The sequence below is a fragment of the Dromiciops gliroides genome, chromosome 1 (genome assembly GCF_019393635.1).
Source record: "Dromiciops gliroides isolate mDroGli1 chromosome 1, mDroGli1.pri, whole genome shotgun sequence".
NCBI lineage: Eukaryota > Metazoa > Chordata > Mammalia > Microbiotheria > Microbiotheriidae > Dromiciops > Dromiciops gliroides.
This window is the reverse complement of record NC_057861.1, coordinates 46,346,987-46,368,842: the sequence shown is the minus strand read 5'-3', so window position 1 is coordinate 46,368,842 and position 21,856 is coordinate 46,346,987. Positions and strand designations below refer to the sequence as shown.

At 45.4% G+C, this 21,856-nt stretch overlaps 1 protein-coding gene across 2 annotated transcripts in view; it reads left to right on the top strand.

Moving 5' to 3' along the window:
- LOC122743591 (tyrosine-protein kinase ZAP-70) overlaps nucleotides 1-21,856 on the top strand; it is a 197,620-nt gene that overhangs the window by 162,641 nt on the left and 13,123 nt on the right. For both annotated transcript variants that reach the window (XM_043988652.1, XM_043988661.1), the window contains 2 exons: nucleotides 20,879-21,303; nucleotides 21,525-21,685. In XM_043988652.1, the coding sequence (XP_043844587.1) occupies nucleotides 20,879-21,303; nucleotides 21,525-21,685 (586 nt within the window). The remainder of the gene's footprint in view (nucleotides 1-20,878; nucleotides 21,304-21,524; nucleotides 21,686-21,856) is intronic.

The window sequence follows — 21,856 nt, the reverse complement described above, 5'->3', positions numbered from 1 at the left end:
GGTGGCGCAGTGGATGGAGCACCGGTCCTGGAGTCAGGAGGACCTGAGTTCAAATCCAGCCTCAGACACTTAACACTTACTAGCTGTGTGACCCTGGGCAAGTCACTCAACCCCAATCGCCTCACTAAAAACAAACAAAAAAACCCCAAACCTAGAGTTCTTGACTCCTCTTTCTCTCTCATATCCAATCTGTTGCCAAGTTCTGTTGTTTCTGCCTCCCTGACAACTCTCATATATGTGCTCTTTTCTCCTCTGACACTGTCACCAGCCTGGTCCAGGTTCTCATTATCTCAGAGGCAGCCAGGTGTCTCAGTGGATGGAGGACTGGGTCTAGAGACAGGAAAACTGAGTTCAAATCCAGCCTCAGACACTTATGATCTGGGTGACTTTGGATAAGTTAAATAATCTCAGTTTCAGCAACTGTAAAATGGAAGTAATAATAGCATCTACCTCTCAGGGTTGTTGTAAGGATCTGATGAGCTAAAGTTTGTAAAGTGCTTTGCAAAGATTAAAACACTATATAAATGCTAGCTATTGGATTATTATAACACCCATTGGTTGATCTCTCCTCCCCAAGTCTCTTCCCACTGCCATCCATCCTTCACTCAGCTGCCAAAGTGATTTTCCTATGGTACGGGCTGACCACATCACCCCCTTATCTATCTATATCTATATCTATCTATCTATCTACCTATTCATTCATCTATTTATTCATTCATTTATTTATTTAATTTATTTGCTTGTTTTTTCCCTTATTTATCTATCTACCTACCTATCTATTCATTCATTTATTTATTAATTCATCTATTTATTTATTTATTCATTCATTTAATTTATTTGCTTGTTTTTCCCCTTATTTATTAAACTCCAGTGGCTCCCTATTACCTCCTGGATCAAACATAAAAATCCTCCATGTGGTGTTCAAAGCCCTTCTTCATCTGGTACCTCCCTGCTTTTCCTGTCTTCTTCTACTTTGCCCTCCGCCTTTCCACCTCCCTTGTGATGCTGGTCCTTAAACAAGACATTCCCTCTCCTGACTCTGGGCATTTTCTGGTTGACCTCTATGCCTGCAACGGTCTCCTTCCTCATATCCACTTCCTGGCCTCCCTGGCTTCCTTCAAGTCTCGGCTAAAATCTCACCCTCCTTACAAAAGTCTTTCCTCCTTCTCCTTAATGCTAGTGCCTGCCCTCTGTTGTTCCGTCCAACTTACCCTGTCTAATGCCTGTTTGTACAGAATTATTTGCATGTGGTCTCCCTCATTAGATTGTCTTTGTGTTCCCAGCCAGGGCTTCGCGCAGTGGCTGGCACATCATAGGCATTTTTTTTTGTGGGGCAATGAGGGTTAAGTGACTTGCCCAGGGTCACACAGATAGTAAGTGCCAAGTGTCTGAGGCCAGATTTGAACTCAGGTCCTCCTGAATCCAGGGCCAGTGCTTTATCCACTGTGCTACCTAGTTGCTCCCTCTGAGTCCGGATTTGAACTCAGGTCCTCCTGAATCCAGGGCTGGTGCTTTATCCACTACTCCACATAGCTGCCCCACATCATAGGCATTTAATAAATGCTCATTGAGTGACCTAGAGCATTGAGATATTAAGTGGCTTGCTCAAGTGTAACAGATGAGATTTGAACCCAGGTCTTCATGGCTTTAAGGCTGGGCTCTCCCCTTTGCTATGTCATTCTGCCTCTCTGTCCAAAATAATACCAGGCAGTTTTAGTATATGGGCTTTTGAGGGGTGGGGAAGCAGCCAGGGAATCTTGGAAAGGTTTCATGGGTGATTCTGGGTACAAAGGCAGAAATGAAATGGCGCCCACCCTCAAGGAATTCTATTAACCTGGTTTTGAGATTAAGCCATTGGATCAAGGGTGTGCTGGAGTCAGCTCCTATCAGCTTGAGAGACTGATTATTAACTTTTCAGTGTGAGCATTTACACCTCCAAAAGACACAAATACTACAAGTCAGGGATCGATTTATTGTTGCTTGCCTGGACTTTAAAAAGTGTTGGGGGAAAATGTTAAAAATTCAGACTAAACTTAAAAGTATTGTCCTGCTTTTTGAAGAGCTGGTTGTTAAACATTTACCAGCATCTCCCCTCCCCCTTTTGGATGCACTTTCGCTAAGCTTCTCCTGACCCCGATTCTCTCAGCAACAGCTCTGTCCTGTTCCCAGTTACCAGAGCTTTCTGGCTCCCTTCCCTCCCTCTTTCACCAATGGGGACGCCTGGGTCCTTTCTTTAATCTTTGTTCTGGAAGTGCTGTTCATTCTTCTTTGGTTGTCATGTCACCTTTTCTCCTAACACTGAGCTATGACCCTTGATCTGTCCAAACAGTTAAAGAATCATAGAATCTCCTAACATTTTCAACAAACGATCCTTTAGCTTCCCCTTGAAAATCTTTAGTGACCTGGAATAGTCCAGCTCAACTCAAAAAACATTTATTAAACACTGTCTGGATACGTTGTCCTGTGCTAAGTACTGGGGGTATAAAGAGGAAAAAGAAATGGTTCCTGCCCCAGGGGAGCTTACATTCTGCTAGGGACTACATCTGGAATACAGATAAGGAAGTAGAGGGTAATTTGAGGAGGAAGAGACCACTAACAACTGTGGGAAAAGGAGGAGGCTTCCCATAGAAGGTAGTGCCCAAGCTGAGCCCTGAATGACTCAACAAACTAATCAATCAGTAGTTATTATATACCTCCTATATATTAGATGTGGACAGATAGGTGGTGGAGTCAATGGAGTGCCAGGCCTGGAGTCAAGAAGACTCATCTTCCCCAGTTTGAGTTTGGCCTCAGACGCTTACTGGCTATGCCACCCTGGGCAAGTCACTTAACCCTATTTGCCTCAGTTTCCTCAACTGTAAAATGAGCCAGAGAAGAAAATGGCAAATGACTCCAGTCCCTTTGCCGAGAAAACCCTAAAGGGAGCTAGGAAGAGTCGGACATTATGGGAACAACTAAATAACAATAACAACAAATATACTGGATGGAAAATAAAGATTGGGAGAGGAAAAAAAGCAGGCAGGGACTGTCTGTATTCCAGACATGGGAAGATGGAAGATCAAACAATTAAGCATTTATTAAGTGCTAACTATGTATCAGGCTGGTGCTAGATGTAGCCTGACTTGGCTGGAACACAAAGTGTATGGAGATTAATTTGAAATGAAGCTGGAAAGGCAGGTTGGAGTCAGACTGTAGAGGACATTGAATGCCAGGCTAGGAGTTTGTATCTTATGGTAAAGACAGCAGAGGGCCACCAAAGATTTTTCAAGGATGGAGTTATGGAGAAGGAAGGAAGTTATGGACAGAAGGAAGTGAATAATGATGCAGCAAAGAAGACAGAGGAGAAATACTCAGAGAGGTAGGAACAGAACTAAGTGAGATTGAGCCGTGTCACGAAAGCTAAGGGAGCCGGAGATGATCAACAGCATAATAAGGCGCAGGGATGAAGACAGAGAAAGGACCATTGGACTTAATCAGTAACCCTGGAGTCTTAGTGGGATTTGGAAGCAAGACTGCAAGGGGGAAGTTGAGAAAGTGAGTGGTAGGTCAGGAGTTGTAATCGGCAACTGTAGAATCTTGTTCTAGAATCCTGTCAATGAAAGGGAAAAGGAGGATGGGATGAGAGCTTGAAGGCATGGTTAGGTCAAATTAAGACTTCTTTTTAAGGCTTTGGAGACATGGGTATGCTTGTAGGCATTGGGGAAAAGCCAACAAAAAGAGAGAGATGACTGAAGGAGCAAGCTCCTAAATTAGAAGGGAGGAGATGGAATTTAAGATACAAGTCAACCTGGAATCAGGAAGACTCATTTTCGTGAGTTCAAATCTGGCTTCAGCCACTTACTAGCCGGGTGACCCTGGGCAAGTCACTTAATTCTGTTTGTCTCAGTTTCCTCATCTGTAAAATGAGCTGCAGAAGGAAATGGCAAACCACTCCAGTATCTTTGCTAAGAAAACCCCAAATAGGGTGACAAAGAGTCAGACATGATTGAAACAACTGAATAACAACAACGAGGAGGGTTGGCCTTGGCCTAGAGCACGGCCACCTCGTTTCAGAGACAGTATCAAAGAAGGAGAGAACAGGAGGGGAGGGAGTATTGGTGGATTCAGAGCAAGAAAGAAGAAAAAATGAAAATGCTTGGAGGGGGGAGCATGATTTTCTCAGAAAAGCAAGAGATAAGAGGAGAAGAAGGAGGTCAAGGATGGGGAGAGAAGAGAAGCTTTGGAACAACAGCTATGGGGAATGTATGAAGTCAGTCAGGGAAGAATAAAAGGACTGTGGTACATATCACTGCCTCAGGAGTCAGAGGGCCTGGGTTCAAATCCCACCTTTTTGGCTTAGTCCTTCTGTGACCTTAGATAAGTCATTCAGCCTCCCTGGGTCCAGTTTCCTCATCTGTAAAATGGCCTCCAAGGTTCTGTCTGGCTTAGCTTTGATATCTGTGCAGGGGTGGGGGGGGGGCAAAGTGAGATCACATGACCAGAGTTTTTAGTAGACTTAGGCACCACAGCTCAACAGCACAGGATGGAAGCATGAGAGGTACCCTGCTAGACGTGGAATCAGGAAGACCCTGAGTTCAAATCCTGCTTTAGGCACTTAATAGCTATGCCACCCTGGGCAAATAACTGAACTTCCTTGTGCCTCAGTTTCTTTATCTGCAAAACAAGGGAGTTGGTCTCTTAAGGCCCTTTTAAGCTTGAAACCTTTAATCTTGTGTCCTTGAGTAGGGCACCAAAGGTAACCCTGGGGTTTTGAGCAAGGTGTGAGTGGTGCCTGGGACAAGGAGGCAAGAGATTTTAGAGTAGGATAATAAGAGCTAGATTTTATATAAATATTTTATATAAACTGTTTATATTTATATAAAACATACACACCTATTTTATATGAGTTTTCTTCACCAATATTACATCATTTGATCCTCACAACCCTGTGAGCTAGATGCCATAATTATCCCTTGTGGATAGATGTGAAGTGACTTATCCAGGGCCGTTAAGCTTATGTTTGAGGAGAGATTTGAACTGAGGTGTCTCTGGTTCCAGGTCCAGCGCTCTCTCTCCTGAGCCCCCTCTCTCACTAAACAGGTCAACTCTAGGGTGGTCTATGAAGTGAGAGATAAGTGAAACCCTGGTAGGGGTGAAGGGACCAAGGAAGAATTGAGGGCCCCTATGTCACAGAATAGGTAGAAGGGGGTAAGTAAGAGGAAGAGATAGACCGACAAGAGACTGTGGTCAGAGAAAGAAATTTCAGAGTTCAGGATGATGGAGGAGGCATGGTTTTGAGCCTTAGCTATATCTAAGCTTATGATCACCCCAGTGGGTGGCGGACATAGAATGAAGATATAGGTCATGGAAAATGACGTGGGAGGGCAGGGTCTTCAAGGGTCACCATTGTGCATAGCAATGTCCCTCAATACGAGGAGCAGGGTCAGGGTAGAGGCAAAGGCTTGCGAGCCCACATCTTTCTTGACCTCCTTGAAAAAGGAGGTCGAGTAATGTCAGGGCTTGTAGAAATTAATAATTATTGGCATTTATAGGGTACTTTACAGTTTCTCATTTGATCCTTATAGTGACCCTGTGAAAGACGTGCTATCGCTAGTCCTACTTTACACAGGAGGAGACTGAGGCTGAAAAGTTAAGTGACTTGCCCAGGGTCACACAGCGGGGAAGTGTAGGATTCAAAGTCAGGTCTTGATTCTGAATCGAGTACCTATTCCGCCACTGAGCTGCCCAGGGTTGGGTTGCCTGATATAAATGTCTAAAGGGGTACATTTGGATGTGACTTCCTAAGGGTGATATAAGCTTCAAAAAGGGGAGTTAGGTAGTGTAGTGGATAGAGCACTGGCCCTGAAGTTGGGAGGACCTGAGTTAAAATCTTACCTCAGATACTTACTAGCTCTTGGCAAGTCACTTAACCCCTATTTCCTTTAATATCCGGGGCCATCGCCAGTCGTCCTAGTGTATATCTTACCACTGGACCCAGATGGCTCTGGAGGAAAGAATGAGGTTGGTGATCCTGCACAGCTTCAATCCAATTCAGTGCCAGTCATGACATCGAGTCATGAGTAGCTGCTCATGGTAAGGCAGAAAGAGTTTTGAATTTGGAGCAATTTGTAGAAGTTGCAATGAGATCAATTTAGGCTCAATCACAGGAAAAACTTCCCAATAATTCCAAAAGTGGAATGAGCTGCTCTGAGAATCAGTGGGTTCCCTCTCCTTGGAGACAGGACAAGCATTTGTTGGGTATGTGAGAAGGGAGATTCCTCTGGGCATGGGTTGAGACTAGATGGCAGCTGAGGTCTCATTTAGCTCTCAAGTTCCGTGATTCTGTGAATCAGGGAGCCTGGGCTTGAATTCTTCACCTGTTATTTACTGTCCGTGTACCCTTGGGCAAGTACCTCTACCTACCTAAGGAAGGGGCTTAACTTCCACCTCAAATTAATGTAATCACACATGGTCCAGATAACTGGTTTTGGGAACAACTTGTTTATACATGAAAACTTAATCCTGTCCATTGATTGACCGATACAATGGAGGGGTCCCTTACACAAGTAGATACTACAACTTAATTGCAAATTAGCTTTTAGATGAGTGGGGAGGAGATTGTCAGTAATGGCTGCTGCGGGGGTCAGGAAAGTCTAAGGCAAAAGGTGGTATCTGAGCTAAGTTTAAAGAAACTTGGAGATACTAAAAGGTGGAGGTAGGGAGGGAGTACATTATAGGCATGGAAGATAGCTGGTGCAAGGGCATGGAGACGGTAGATGGTATATCATGGGTGAGGGACAGTAAGTAAATCAGGCTTTGTGGCCCATAGAGTTCGCAAAGGAAAATCAGTCAACATGCATTAATTATTTGTTATTTCCTGCAGCTAGGTGGTGCAGTGGAGAGAGTAACTGGACTTGGAGTTAGAAAAAGCCTGAGTCCAAATTCTGCCTCAGATACTCAATTGGATGGTGAAATGACTTTATTTTATTTTAATTTTTTTTTTTGGTGGGGCAATGAGGGTTAAGTGACTTGCCCAGGGTCACACAGCTAGTGTCAAGTTTCTGAGGCTAGATTTGAACTCAGCTCCTCCTGAATCCAGGGCCGGTGCTTTATCCACTGTCCCACCTAGCTGCCCCTCTGAAAGGATATTAAATGCCAAAGAGATGAGTTTGATCCTAGGGGCAATAGGGAGCCACTGGAACTTCTTGAGCAGAGGAATGATGTAGTCAGGTTTTGGAATGTGTATTGGAATAGGGAGAGACTGGAGGTAGGAAGACCAGTGAGACTATTAAAATAGTGATGAGGGTCTGAACTAGAGTGGGAGCATATGTGTGTGTGTGTGTGTGTGTGTGTGTGTGTGTAAAAGAAGGAAGAATGAAGGGAGATGTAGAGGTAGAGATAGAACCATCAAGACTTGACAACTGACTGGATGTTGGGGGGAGGAGTAAGGGAGAGGGGAGAGTTGGGGCTGACTTGGAGATGTTGAACCAGATTGTCTGGAAGAATGCTTTCAATAGAAATAGGAAAGTTCAGGAAGGGAGTGTAGTGAGTTCCATTTTTGGATATGTTGACTTGGAAATGGTCTAACTAATGGTAGTAATGAGAGCTGGGGAGAGTAACTAGGGCTGGATTTCAAGATCTGGGAGTTCTCTGCCTAGAGCTCATAATTAAACTCACGGGAACTGATGAGATCACCAAATGAGAGAATAGAGAGAGAAAAGAGAAGAGGACTCAGGACAGAGCCTCGGGGGACACACAAAATGAGAGGGGAGGGCACAGGGACGAGCCATGGAATCTGAGCAGGAACAACCAGGCATATAGGAGGACAAGGACAGTTAACGGGGTCATGGGGACCCAGAGAGGTATGTCCAGGAGGGATAGGGTAGTCAAGTGTCAAATGCCTCACAGAGGCCAAGAAGAATGAAGACTGAAAAGAGGTCCTTGTTTGTTTTTTGAAACGAGGAGATCATTGGTAGTCCACAAGTTTGTTCCAAAGAATAGATGAGAGGTTAGAAAATTGACTTCAGTGAAGAGGTGATGGAGTATGGGTTTGAATACACTCTCAGAATTGGTTAGAGTGTAGGTTAGTTTTACTGAATTATTTCTCTTTTTTTCCTTTTTTTTTTTTTTTTGCAGGACAAAGAGGGTTAAGTGATTTGCCCAGGGTCACACAGATAGTTAGTGTCAAGTGTCTGAGGCTGGATCTGAACTCAGGTCCTCCTGAATCTAGGGCCTTTTCCTTTGCTTTTTAAACATTTTATTTCACTTCCTAGGTAGGGGAAATGGAGGAAACATATTTGGAAATAAAGATGATGTTAAAAACACAAGATGGTAAAAGATTAAAAAAATTTTTTTTAAGATGATTGGTAACTCTGGAAAGAAAAGTTTCAGTTGAATGATGAGGGTGGAAACCAGACCACAAGGGGTTGTGAAGTGAGTGAGAGTAGAGGAAGCAGAGACCACAAGTGTAGATAGCTTTTTTTTTTAGGAGTTTGGCTGTGAAAAGGAGGAGAGAGGGGTGAGTAGTTGAGTCAGGTGAGGATTTTTTAAGACAAGGTGGAAACTGGGCATTTTTTTTTTTTGTGGTGGTGGTGGTTGTCATCAGGGAAGAAGCCAGTGGACAGAGAATAACCAAAGATTAGAGAGAGGGGTGCAATTTAGGGATGGCATAGGGGGAATGAGATCAAGGGTACAAGTAGAGGAGTTGCCCTCAGTTTCCTCATCTGTAAAATGATGAGTTGGACCGGATCTCGCAAATCTCTGCTAGTTCTAAATCATCAGGACATTATAGAATCATGGAATTCAACTATCTCATTTTATAGATGGGAAAACAGAGGCCCAAGAGAGCTCTCAAAGGCAGTCTCATGCCTTAGCCTGAAGAGCTGGCCTGTGGCAAATATTTAAGAGAAACTCCAACACTACAAAAATCCTGCACTTTCCTCTTAATAGTTAAAAGTTTTGAGAAAAAAGTTGATTGAAAGAAATACAGTCAAGAAAAATATTTCATAATAATAGCTCACATACAAACATCCTTCCTGTCTGTTTATGGTCAGTATCACCTCCCTCCTTGCAGGCCACAGATCAGCCCAAAACAAGCCTGTGGGTATGAGATGTGTATTTGTGTATGCATATACTTAGGCTTTGCATGGAAACTCTCTGCCCGGGTATTGCCACCATTGGGGTACTTTTCTGCCTCTGGTGGCTAGAGGTGGGGGGAGGGGGAGGGTTCTGCCTCCCCATGCACTGTCCTCAGCCTCCAGCCTCAGGCCCGACGTTTTGATGGAGCCCAGCTGGCTTTGAGGTGAAGCAGGCTGGACAGGAGGAGTCAGATCTTCCGGCCTAAAGGGAGTTCTGGTGTACCTATTACTTATACTAGGAGTAAACTAGGCAGGGCAGACTCTGAGGTACCCAAACACTGTAGCAGAGCGGGCTTTTACACTCTAAACAGCTGTCAAGGGCTGCCTGTGAAGAACTCTGCCTGCTTCCAGCCCACCCCAACCCCCACTTAGCCCCGCCAGCTGTTTCTGGTTAAACATTCGCTGCAGGCCTGCAGGCCCGGCGCACTCTGGAACCATTTCTCAACAGGCAGAGGCACTGGGATGACTGCCTGCCTTGGGGATCGGGTCCCCCTCAAGCCTGATCCCATCCTGTGTCCCCCACAGCCCACATCCTGGCCCCTCGTGACGACACGATGGACAAAGCAGATCATTCCCTTCCATTCCCAGGACCTTCGTTTTCCCATCTATTGCATGCTGGGAATGTGCTCAGCCCAATCCCCTCCTCCCCACCCCCCCCCCCACCCCCCCAACAAGAGGTCTCAACCTTCTGGGAGAAAGCTGGGCAGACTCTCAGGGCTGCAAAGAGCCTCTTTTCAGCTCTGTTTCAAGGTCAGACTGGGAAACCAAAACATCGGTCTCAGAGTGTTGCTGGTCTCTTGCAAGTAAGCAGGGCATTGTTGGAATTCCCCTTGTGCATTCCTGCCTCCAGAGGTCAGCGGCTCAGCTGGCGCTGGCGCCTCCCTCCCCACCCCTCCCACCCACACCCCTGGGGAAGCTGCCAGAAACGGAGGATGAGAACCAGGCTGGTGGTTTGTCACGGGCTCCTATAGAGTGCATGGAATGTCTGAGCTGGGGGAGACCCTAGAGCAGAGAATGTTAGCAAGGGAAAGGAACTCGGAAAGTAGAATATGGAGTGTCAGAGGTGGGAGGGCCTTTAGAACATAGAACATGGAGTGTCTGAACTTGGAAGGGACCTAGAATATAGAATGTTGGCAAGGGAAAGGAACTTGGAAGGTAGAACGTGGAGTGTCAGAGCTGGGAGGGCCTTTAGAACACTGAATGTCAGATCGAGGAAAGGCCTTAGAGAACACCTTTTTCAATGCCTTCATTTTACAGATGAGTCAATTAAAGCCAAGAGAAGGGCAATGATTTACACAACATCACATAGTAAAGCAGTGGTGGAGCCTGATCTAGACCTTAGGCTTCCTGATCAACCGGGCCTGGGGTTCTTTTCACTAAACCAGACTGCCTCTACTCTGCCCTTATGGGGAGCCTTAAGGATGGGTCCTTTCCTGTAGGACCCCCGAAATTCCTCTCCCATTTTTAAAGGTAGTCCTGTGGAATGGAAAGTGCAGTGGATCTGGAGTCAAAAGATCTGGGACAGAATCCCTCCGTGACCTTGGTGCAAGTCACTTCCTTACTCTGGGACCTGTCTCTTCACTTTTTTAAAAATTAAAATTAATTAATTTATTTAGAATTTCCCCCAAGTTATGTGTAAAAAAAACCCAATTTTTTTCACATTGATCTTTTAAAACTCTGTGTTCCAGGGGGCAGCTAGATGGTGCAGTGGTTAAAGCACTGGCCCTGGATTCAGGAGTACCTGAGTTCAAATCTGGCCTCAGACACTTGACACTTACTAGCTGTATGACCCTGGGCAAGTCACTTAACCCCCATTACCTACAAAACAAAACAAAACAAACTCTGTGTTCCAAATTTTCTTCCTCCCTCTCTCCTCACTCCTCCCTAAGAAATCAAGCAATTCAATATAAGTTATACATGTGCAGTCATGTAAAACATCTTCACATTAGTCAGGTTGTAAAAGAAAACAGACAAAATAACTTTAGAAAGAGGAATTAACAAATAAAATTATACTTCAATCTGTATTCAGATACCATCAGTTCTTTCTCCAGTAATGGTTTGCATTTTTCATACATCCTTCTGATAGCATCCTGCTCATCATTTCTTTCGCAATTACTATTGCTAACTGTATTACCCTCCATCCTATTCCCTCCCCTTGATATTTTTTTTTTGTTTGTTTTTTGCAGGGCAATTAGGGTTAAGTGACTTGCCCAGGGTCACACAGCTAGTAAGCGTCAAATGTCTGAGGCCGCATTTGAACTCAGGTCCTCCTGAATCCAGGGCCAGTGCTTTATCCACTGCGCCACCTAGCTGCCCCCCCTCCCCTTGATATTTACTCTATTTTCTATCTTCTTTCATCCTATCCTTTCTCAAAAGCGTTTTGCTTTTTACCGCCCCTTCTCCCAATTTGCCCTCCTTTCCTTCCCCTCTCTCCCCTTATCCTGTTCCTCTCCCACCTCTTCACTTTTTGATTGGTGAGACAATTGGGGTTAAGTGACTTGCCCAGGGTCACAAAGCTAGTAAGTGTTAAGTGTCTGAGGCTGGATTTGAACTCAGTACTCCTGAATCCAGGGCTGGTGCTCTATCCACTGCGCCACCTAGCTGCCCCAACACTGTAGCTTCTAAGTGCTGGGGTGGGGCGGTGTGTGTGGGGGGGATCATGGTGTTCCAAGGTGGCTAGGACTGGTGCCTGGGCCAGGGAAGGTGTTCCATCTGGATTTTTCAGTCTAACAGTTAAGTTCAACAAATATTTAATGTGCACATTCTGTGTGCTAGGCACTGTGCTAAGACCTGGGGATACCAAAAAAAAAAAAAAAAGGCAAAAGCATTGTGCTTGCCCTCAAGGGGTTTATATTCAAATAGGGGGGAGAACATGTAAACAACAGTGCACACACAAGATATATATCACATATGTGATGTAGATTATGCATATGACACATATGATATATATATATATATATATATTAGATATATATACACATTAGATGGAAACTAAGGTATTAACAGTACAGTGAACTGGAAAGGTAAATCAGAACTAGAAGGTACCAATCCAGAAGTACAAACCAAAAAGCTAGGACAATCCCTACCTTCCAGGAACTTACATTCTACAAGAGGGATGTAACTTGTACAAAATTAGGTAAATACAAAATAGATACAGGAAACTACAAAGTAATTTCAACAAGCGAGGGTGGCTGGAAAGGCCCTCATGGGTCCATTGAACCACTGATTTTGAGTTGGAAGGAACCTCAGAGGCCATTGAGGTCCAACACCTTCATTTCGGTGAAGAAGGCTAGCGATTTTAAGAGACAGAGAAGGGGCAGCTAGGTGGCGCGGTGAATAGAGCACCGGCCCTGGATTCAGGAGGACCTGAGTTCAAATCTGGCCTCAGACACTTGACACTAGCTGTCTTACCCTGGGCCAGTCACTTAACCCCAATTGCCTCACCAAAAAAAAAAAAAAAGAGGCAGAGGAGAGGAGGCTATTCCAGACCTGAGGAATCCCCTGGGCCTAAAGGGACCAAGTAAGGCATGAGATGGATCGAGGTGAGGCAGGACCACTAGGAGTGGAGGCCAGTTTGACTGGGACACAGAGTTCACAAAGGGTAATCTATGAAATTATAACTGGAAAGGTAGGTGGGAGCCAAATTGTGGAGGCTTTCTGTTTCTTTAAAACTTTTTATAGGCATTTATTAACCTGCCCTTCTACATTCCACCTCCCCCACTTCTCCACCCCTACACCCATTCCCTATGAACAATATAAAAGAAAATGCAGACCCTCCTAACAAACACAGACAGTTCAGAAAAACAGGTTTTCACATCGTGTCCAAATGTGCGCCTTCTTCTGTTTCCTTAATTCTACCACCTCTCTGGCAGATGGTACACTTTATCCTTCCTCCTCTAGAAATCCAGTTTTATCACGGCATCGACTCCAGCTAGCAAGTCTTTCAAAGTTGTCTTTCTCTAGAAGGGTACAGCATTCTCCTAGTTTTGCTCACTTCACCCTGCTTTTGGTTCCTACATGTCTTCTCAGCTTCCTTGGAAGTTATTCATTTTGTCATTTCCGATGGTATCATGATATTCCACCACATCCATTAACCACCATTTGTTCAGCCATTCTTCAGTTGACAGGTGCCACCCCCCCCCCCGTTTCCAGTTCTTTGCCTCCACAAAAAGAGCTGCTATAAATATTTTTGTACCTATGAGGTTCTTTTCTTCTTTATTTTGACCCCTTTGGGGTAAAGGCCAAGTAATGGTATTGCTGTGACAAAGAGTCTGCCAGTTAAGTAATTTGGGGGACATAGTTTGTTTTTTTTTGTTTGCAGGGCAATGGGGGTTAAGTGATGTGCCCAAGGTCACACAGCTAGTAGGGGACATAGTTTTACGGAAATTTTAAATGATTTAAACGATAAATGATTTTAAATGATTTAAATGATAAACTGAAGATTTTGAATTTTTACCCTAGAGGTAATGGGGAGCTGTGGAAGATTTTAAGTCAGGAAGTGATGAGATCAAATTTGTGTTTTAGTAATATTCATTTAGTAGTTATGGGAACAAAGTCTCTAGGAGAGAGGCTACAAGCAGAGAAATCAATCTTAATTAAAATAAGCTAGATGAGAGGTGATGAGGCCTTGAAATAGGGTGGTAGCTATGGTTAGGAGGCTGAATTAGCAAAGTAACTGATTGGATAAGAGAAGAGCAATAGAGCTGGGAGGAATAGATCAGGTCTTCTTAAACATTTCCCATAATGCCCGGTGTATATATATCTATATTTCTGTGTGTGTGTGTATATATATATGTGTGTGTGTGTATATATGTATATATATGTATACACACATATATATGCATATATAAAAATAGGTGTACACACATATATACATATATATATATACACACACACATGCACACATGTATATATATAAAAGGTATACATAACCTTTTATGGTTGCCAAATTTTTTGTGACCCCCACATTTAGTTACATGACCCCATATGGGGTTGGGACCCACAGATTAAGAAGCTTTGATTTAGACCAACCTCCTGATTTTACATACAAGGAAACTGAGGCCCAAGGGGGACCACAGACATGGAATAAGTGATGGTTCCTGGGCACTCTTTCCACAGCTCTATGGAGGATTCAAGGGAAGGGGGAGGATACATATTTGTTAGTTTTTAGGCAACCCCGGCTCTGACCAGTGCAGAAGTTCTCGTCAGGCTGATGCAGGGGTCCCTGACAGCTAGCCTGGTAGCAGACCGAGGTCTTGGCTTAGTGGGCATGGGAGGAAAAGCCCCCAGGGGACACTGCCCAGTGAAGGGAGGCTATGTTAGTCATAGATAATCAGGCTCTGGAATGGTCAAGGGAATGAGTCCAAGGCTTTCTTCTTGGTCTCTGAGTCACTGAGGTCTTAGATTTCCTTCTTTAGCCAAGGGCCTGGAGGCCTCAGGCTCTCTACCTACCAGATCCCTCTAACTGGGATCAATTTAATATGTTTTATGTATGAGGACAGTCCATTTACACAGTAGCAGCAGTTTCCACATTAGGCAAACTGGCATGCTCAAAGGCCCCTTAAGGTCATCTCCATGTCAGAACTGGGCCGGGTCCTGAGAAGCCCAGGTTACATAAGGATAAGTGGCAATGTGGTATAATGGGGAAGGTACTGAACTCCTGACTCCAAGGTGGGGTTCAAAGCCCATCTTACACACTTCCTAGTTACATGACACTGAGCAAACCACTTAACATCTTAGTGTCTCAATTTTCTCATCTGTAAAAGAAAAGGATTGGACTCTGGTGGCCTCCAAGGAACTTATAGCTTTAAATATGTGATTAAGTAAATCAACCGAAAGTCTAGAGGTCAGATGCAGGATTAAGATTTGTATCCCCAGCTTTCCTTGGTCTGATGGCTCTGTTCCTAAGGACAGGCAAGGTCTCCTACTCCTTCCTCTCCCTGGCTGAGCACGGTTCACCCTTCCTTGTCTACCTTCTGTCTCCTGAGCCAATTTGGTTTAAATATTCGTTGATTTCCCAGTCATGGACAACATTCCCACGATCCTTTCCTGGGCTAATTCCTTTCTCTTAGTGAGCCTGCCTCGCCATTCCCCCAGCTCCATATGGTTCGCTTTTGTCTATTTAACTGTGATACTGAATCCCTGAACAAAGGCATTCATCAGGGTTGGAAGCGGTCGTGAGGAAGATAAGGATTGCATTGCCCAACAGGGTCCCTGCCCAAGGCTGGTGCTTGGGCTTGAATTTCCAAACCCAACCAGTTATAGGGTATTAGATGTAGATCTGAGGTTATTTTGTCTGTGACTCTAAAAAGCTACGTGTCTGGTAAAACCGTTTCGGCAGATAGGCTGACCCAGGCTGAGGGTAACTGATGTCTACCCCAAGAATAGGAGACCTTCCCCTAGTAGAATGGGTGGATGAGACAATTTGTTCCAATGGTCATGAAGGTGGCTGAAGCAAGAACTACAGAGCCTTAGTACTTGGTCAGGCATAGAAGTTGCCAAGGTCATACGATGCATCCCAGGTCATCCCCAGTATTGAGTTTTGTCTTGCCCCTGGACTTTGATGACTCTGGAACAGAGAGTGAGGCTGATGACTGTTTGTAACTGCCTCATTTAAATCTACTTCATGGGAGCCAAGACATGACCCATGATATCACTGGTTTCCTTCAAAAATGAAGGACCAATTCCCACCACCTAGAGGGGCAAAGTGACTTGTCCAAGGTTACACAGCTACGAAGTTGCAGGGCTGGGGTTGGAATCTACGTGCTCAGACTCTCAAATTAGCTCTGTTCCCCACTTACCATGTTCCTCCTTAGTCCATAGCCTTTCATTTCAGAAAAATATTGAAGGCAGTGACTCCTTCTAGTGACTCTTGCTGCTGCTTGGTCTCTGGTCCCCATCCTCCAATATCTCTAGGTGTTTAGAGCTGGAGAATGTGGAACATGAAACAGGAAGGCCTCCATCACCACTAAACCTGGGGTTTTGAAACCACTTTTGTGTCCCAGACTCCTTTGGAAGTCTAATGAAGTCTATGGACCCCTTCTCAGCTTTTAAAAATACATACAACCGGGGCAGCTAGGTGGCACAGTGGATAAAGCACTGGTCCTGGATTCAGGAGGACCTGAGTTCAAATCTGGTCTCAGATAGATACTTGACATTTGCTAGCTGTGTGACCCTGGGCAGGTCACTTAACCCTCAGTGCCCTGCCAAAAAAAAAAAAAAAGAAAGAAAGAAAGAAAGAAAAAGAAAAAAAAAGAAAAGAAAAATACATACAACCAAATGCACAGAATTATAAAAGAAATCAATTATGTTGAAATAATTATAAAATATTTTTTCAAAGCTCATAGACCTCAAATTGAGAACCTCTCCAACCAATTCATTCAGTTAATATTTTTTTGAGTTGCCATGCATATGCAGAGCTGGTCTCTCTGGGGTTGGGGCAGAGCAAGGTGGAGGAGATGAGGATACAGAGGTTAGAAGAAATAGAGTCATGGAGGTAGAGTAGAAAGAGGAATGCATTTGGAATCAGGAGGCCTGGGTTCAAATCTCAGCTCTTACACCAGGCAGGTGATCAAATGAGAAAATATACACCAAATTCTCTACAAACCTTAAAAGTGCTGGGTGCTGGTGGTAGTGGTGATGATAATGGTGGTGGTGGTATGGTGATGGGTAAGTCAATTTACTTCTCCAGGTCTCAACTTCCTCATCTGTAAAATGGGAATATTCTAGAAAGGGAATGTTGTGTGATGTAAAGAGGCTGACTTGAGAGTCAGAAGGATTTAGGTGTAAGTCTTGTGGACCCGGGAAAGCCACTAAATCTCTCAGGTCTCTCGGAAACTTTTTAGAATTCAGAGTTGGATTAGAGAACACCCAATATAGGGGGTTCCTCACAATTTGTCTCAGGGACCCTTTGGGCAGTTAGTCTAGGGGCTCCTCAGAATAGTATTTTTTAAATGTGTAAAATATGTAGGATTTTAAAGGAAACCAATTATATTAAAATAAAGATGTAATTTTTTCCCCATCCAAGTTCACAGATCCCCTGAAGGGCTTCTGATCCAATCCAACTCCTTCATCCTTCAAAGGAACAAATTGAGGTCCAGAGAGAACAAGGTATTTGCCCAAGGCCATCCAACCATGAAGAGTCAGAGTGCAGACTGCTCTGTGCCAATCATTGGTGGATAGAAAGTCAAGCTGTTGATCAGCCTTAGTGCATGGAATTCTACCTCCGGGGTTCCCTAAACCAAAGAAATCACAGTCCTGGACCCTTTATTCACCAAAATTTTTGTATTAGATCACAGGGCTATGGGAAAAACAATGTGTAATCCTTAAATCAATAATAATAATAGTAATAATAATAATAGCTAGCATTTCTATGGGGCTTTAAGGTTTGCAAAGTGTTTTCTAGCTATTTCATTGTATACTCATAACAACACTAGGAGGTAGGTGGTGTTATTATTCCCCCCCCCCCCATTTTATAGATAAGGAAACATAGGTAACCATAGGTTAAGTGATTAGTCCAGGTCACACTATCCCAGTATCAGTAAGGCTCTGAGGCAGGATTTGAATTCAGGTCTTCCTGACTCCAAGTCTCATACTATATCCACTGCAGCTAAATTCCACAATTATATTATTATTATAACACAGCCCCTGCCCTCAAGAAGCCCCTATTCTGAGGATAGTGAGATACAAGCAAATAATTAGCCTTGGGAATAGAAATGTAAGCAGAAGCCTAACTCAGGACTTTGCTAATTCTTCTTTTCCACTTGGACATACAGAATAGAGATGTTGGTTTGGCACCAAGGGGTGCCTAACCTGGGGTAGCATGGAATGGTGGGGACTTGGAGTTAGGAGCCTTTGGTTGCAATCCTAGCTCAGAACACTTGCTAGCTGTGTGACTGACTCAGGGCAAAATGGTTAGACATCGTGAGCTTTGTTGCTTGGCACACAGTAAGCACTTGTTGTCCATTGGCATCAGTTTCTTTTTCTGTAAAATAGAGACAATATTTGCATTACCTATCTTACAGTGTTGTTCCGAGGAAAGTGAGTTATCAGCCTGGTTGGACCTATTATTATTTTAACCCTCTTGAAGCTGTAGCAATGTGGTGGAGATGGGGAATAATTGAGGGGGGGCAGGAGTGAAATGAGGCGGGTAATGAGAGGAGGCAGATGTAGCGGTGCCAACTGGTTTGGAGAGTGGATGGGGAAGGCTTTGAGGTTTACCAGCAGATCCCAATCTGCCAGGTGGGGGTTCGGTACATGATTAAGCATGTACAGGTGGTAGGTGGTTATACATGGAGGCCTCTATTAGTCCTTAGGAGCAGGTAGTGGTCAAAGTGGGAGCAAGATGGCAGGGCTGCCTGGAAATGGTGAGTTGGACACTGGATTAGGGAGATGGTTGATGGGATGGGCCCAGATCAGGGAAGACAGGTAGACATTTCCAGTGTGGAAAATCGTAGGAGCCAAAGCTCAGCGTTTGGAATAAACACAGTGGAGACAGTACCTGGCATGAAGGAAACAATAATGCTGACTGGCTGGCTGCTTGGTTGGGGTGCTAGGGGTGAGGTGTAGGTGTAGGAGGGATGAGGGTAAGGCAGGGTCTTCAATGTGGGTTAGTGAATACAGAGGAAGTAGGAGAAGTTTGACTCTGATCTACAAGCTGGAATATTTTTCCCAGCCTTCTCCTACCCAAGGGATCCTAAGAACAAAGATGCAAAGCTGGAAAGGGCCTCAGGGATCATTGAGTTAGTTCTGTCCTGGCCACAGGGACAAACACAGACACAGGGGCCATCAGGGTCAGGTCTACGGATCCCCTGGCCTCTGGCCAGCTCCTCCATGCCCAGGCTAGGTTTTCTCAGGCCACAGAGACTTCAGTTCCCTTTTACTAAGGAATCCCTGCCCCTCCCCTAGTTCCTCCAGCTCTTCCTTTCCCACCAACACCTCCATCCTGACCCCCTCTTCTCGGACCCCTCCTTTTCCTCCAACTCATCTCCTTCCCTTCTGCCTCCTCCTCTTCTCTCTCCACTTTCCCCTTTTCTTTCCTTTTTGTTTCTCTTTCTCTCTCCCCACCTCCTCCTAACAACCGCCTCCTCTGCTCTCTCTTATTCCTCTCCTCCATCTTTCTTTCCCTGGCTTCAGGGCACTCCTCCCTCTCTCTCCAGTCCCCGTAAACCTGGCCGGATTGGAGGCCCCAGGCGCCTCCTGGGGAAGGGGCTTGACAAGCACTGCTGACAATTTCCTGCCACAGTATCCGGCCACCAGTCCTGCCGAGGCTGTGGGCCCCCTCCCCTGCTCTCCGCTCCTCAACTCCTCCCTCCTCTTCCGGCCTCCCTCCTCCCCTTCCTCCCACCGCATCCTTTCTCCTTCCTGCCTCCCCCACCTTCCTCCCCTTAAGCCCCTCCTCTCATTCCTCTCTCATCTTTTTCCCCTCCTCTCTTTCCTCATTCCTACCATCATCAATCAAATCCTTCAACAGACTTTTATTGAGCTCTGGCTGTATGTCCCCCAGGGGGCCTCAGGGAAGCAACACAGGTGTGGTGGAAACACTTCTGGGAGCTGATCTGGATGCCTGAGGTTGATTCCCCTCTTTGCCACCCACTTATTGTGGGGCATTGAGCTGTCCCTTTCTACTCTGGGCCTCAGTTTCTTCTTCTGTAAAATGGAGTGACTAATCTCCCTCTCTGCTGGCCTTGTCCCATAGTGCTATGGAAGATGTGAAGGTGATTATAAAACATTACTTGAGTGTGAACTATGAAAGAGAGCTCAGTATGTATAACACTTGTCCCTACCACACTTGGAAAATTGTGTTTTGGTCTGGGAGCAGTATTTTAGGGAGAACAGTTTTAGTTTTTTACATAAAAGGATCAATTTAAAGGAACTAAGGAAGTTTAGCCTTGAGAAGAAAAGCCCAGAGGGAGATATGATACCTTTCTTCAAGTATTTGAAGCACTGTCCTGTGGAGGAACAATTAGTTTGTTTGTTTGGGTTTTTTTGATTTTTTTTTTTTGGCGAGGCAATGAGGGTTAAATGACTTGCCCAGGGTCACACAGCTAGGAAGTGTCAAGTGTCAGGCTGGATTTGAACTCAGGTCCTCCTGAATCCAGGGCCAGTGCTTTATCCACTGTGCCACCTAGCTGCCCCTTTGGAGGAACAATTAGACTGGCTCTGTTTGGCCCTTGAAGGCAGAATCAGAAAAAATGGATGGAAGATGGAAGGAGTCAGATTTCAGCTCAGTGTAAAAAATTTTCTTAAGAATAAGAGCCTTGGGGCAGCTAGGTGGTGCAGTGGATAGAGGCACCGGCCCTGGAGTCAGGAGATCCTGATTTCAAATCCGGCTTCAGACACATAACACTTACTAGCTGTGTGACCCTGGGCAAGTCACTTAACCCTCATTGCCCCGCCCCCCATTCAGAAACTTAATAAAGTTAAAAAAAAAAAAGAATAGAGCCTCAGTCTAAAAGTATAATGCCAACCTTGGGAGGCAAGCATGGACTTTTTCTGTAGGTAGTTTTCTCTCTGGGGCAGAAGGAGCATTTGGAGATATTGGAGAAGTAATTCTGGTCAGGAGTGAGTTGGACTTTATGACCTCTGAGGTCCTCCTCTTCTAGCTCTGAGATTGGAGAAGGCTGGACCAGCCTCTGGGCAGGGTATGGAAGGGGGACAAAAGGAGGCAAAGATTGAACCTGAGCCGGGCCCCCTGGGGACATGGGCAAGGCTGGGAATTCAAAGCCTGATTAGGTTTGCTTGGACTACCCCTACACTCTCAGGCGGTGCTCTCCAGGAGTCCACGATGCCAGATGCGGCTGCCCACCTGCCCTTCTTCTATGGGAGCATCTCGAGGGCAGAGGCTGAGGAGCACCTGAAGCTGGCAGGCATGTCAGATGGACTCTTCTTGCTGCGCCAGTGCCTCCGTAGCCTGGGAGGCTACGTGCTCTCAATGGTGTATGACCTGCACTTCCACCATTACCCCATCGAGCGCCAGCTGAACGGCACCTACGCCATTGCTGGAGGCAAGCCCCATTGTGGCCCAGCGGAGCTCTGTGAATTTTACTCCAAGGATGCCGATGGCCTCCCCTGCCCCCTGCGCAAGCCTTGCAACAGGCCCAGCGGGATGGAGCCTCAGCCAGGTGTCTTTGACAGTCTTCGGGAGAGCATGGTCCGAGATTATGTGCGCCAGACCTGGAAACTAGAGGTGCGGCCCAGGCAGGGGAGCCCCAGGGGTCCCTCAGAAGATTGGCTGGGAGGGGCCAGGTAGAGCGGGGTGGTGGGTGCCCCTGAGGAAGTCACTTCTTGGCGCTTCAGTTTTTCTATCCCCCCTTTATATCTATCCCCCCTTTGTAAACCTTAAGGCCCTGTAGAAATGGGGGCTTTTATTCTTTCTCATGGGGCCACCCGGACCCTATCCCTTCCCAGGGTGATGCCCTTGAACAGGCCATCATCAGCCAGGCACCCCAGGTAGAGAAGCTCATTGCCACCACAGCCCATGAGCGGATGCCCTGGTACCACAGCTCCATCTCCAGAGAGGAAGCTGAGCGGAAGCTCTACTCAGGCTCACAGCACGATGGCAAGTTCTTGTAAGTGGGGGCAGGGAGCAGCAGTGTGTATAACTATGTGTGTGTGTAGGGGGGGTATAGTTCTATGTCTGTGAATGTAGGGTGTTGGTAAGGAACACAGTGTCTTCATGTGACGTGGTCTGTTTCAGCATGAACTTTGTCAGTGTGGGGAAAACTATATTAAAAAGCCTG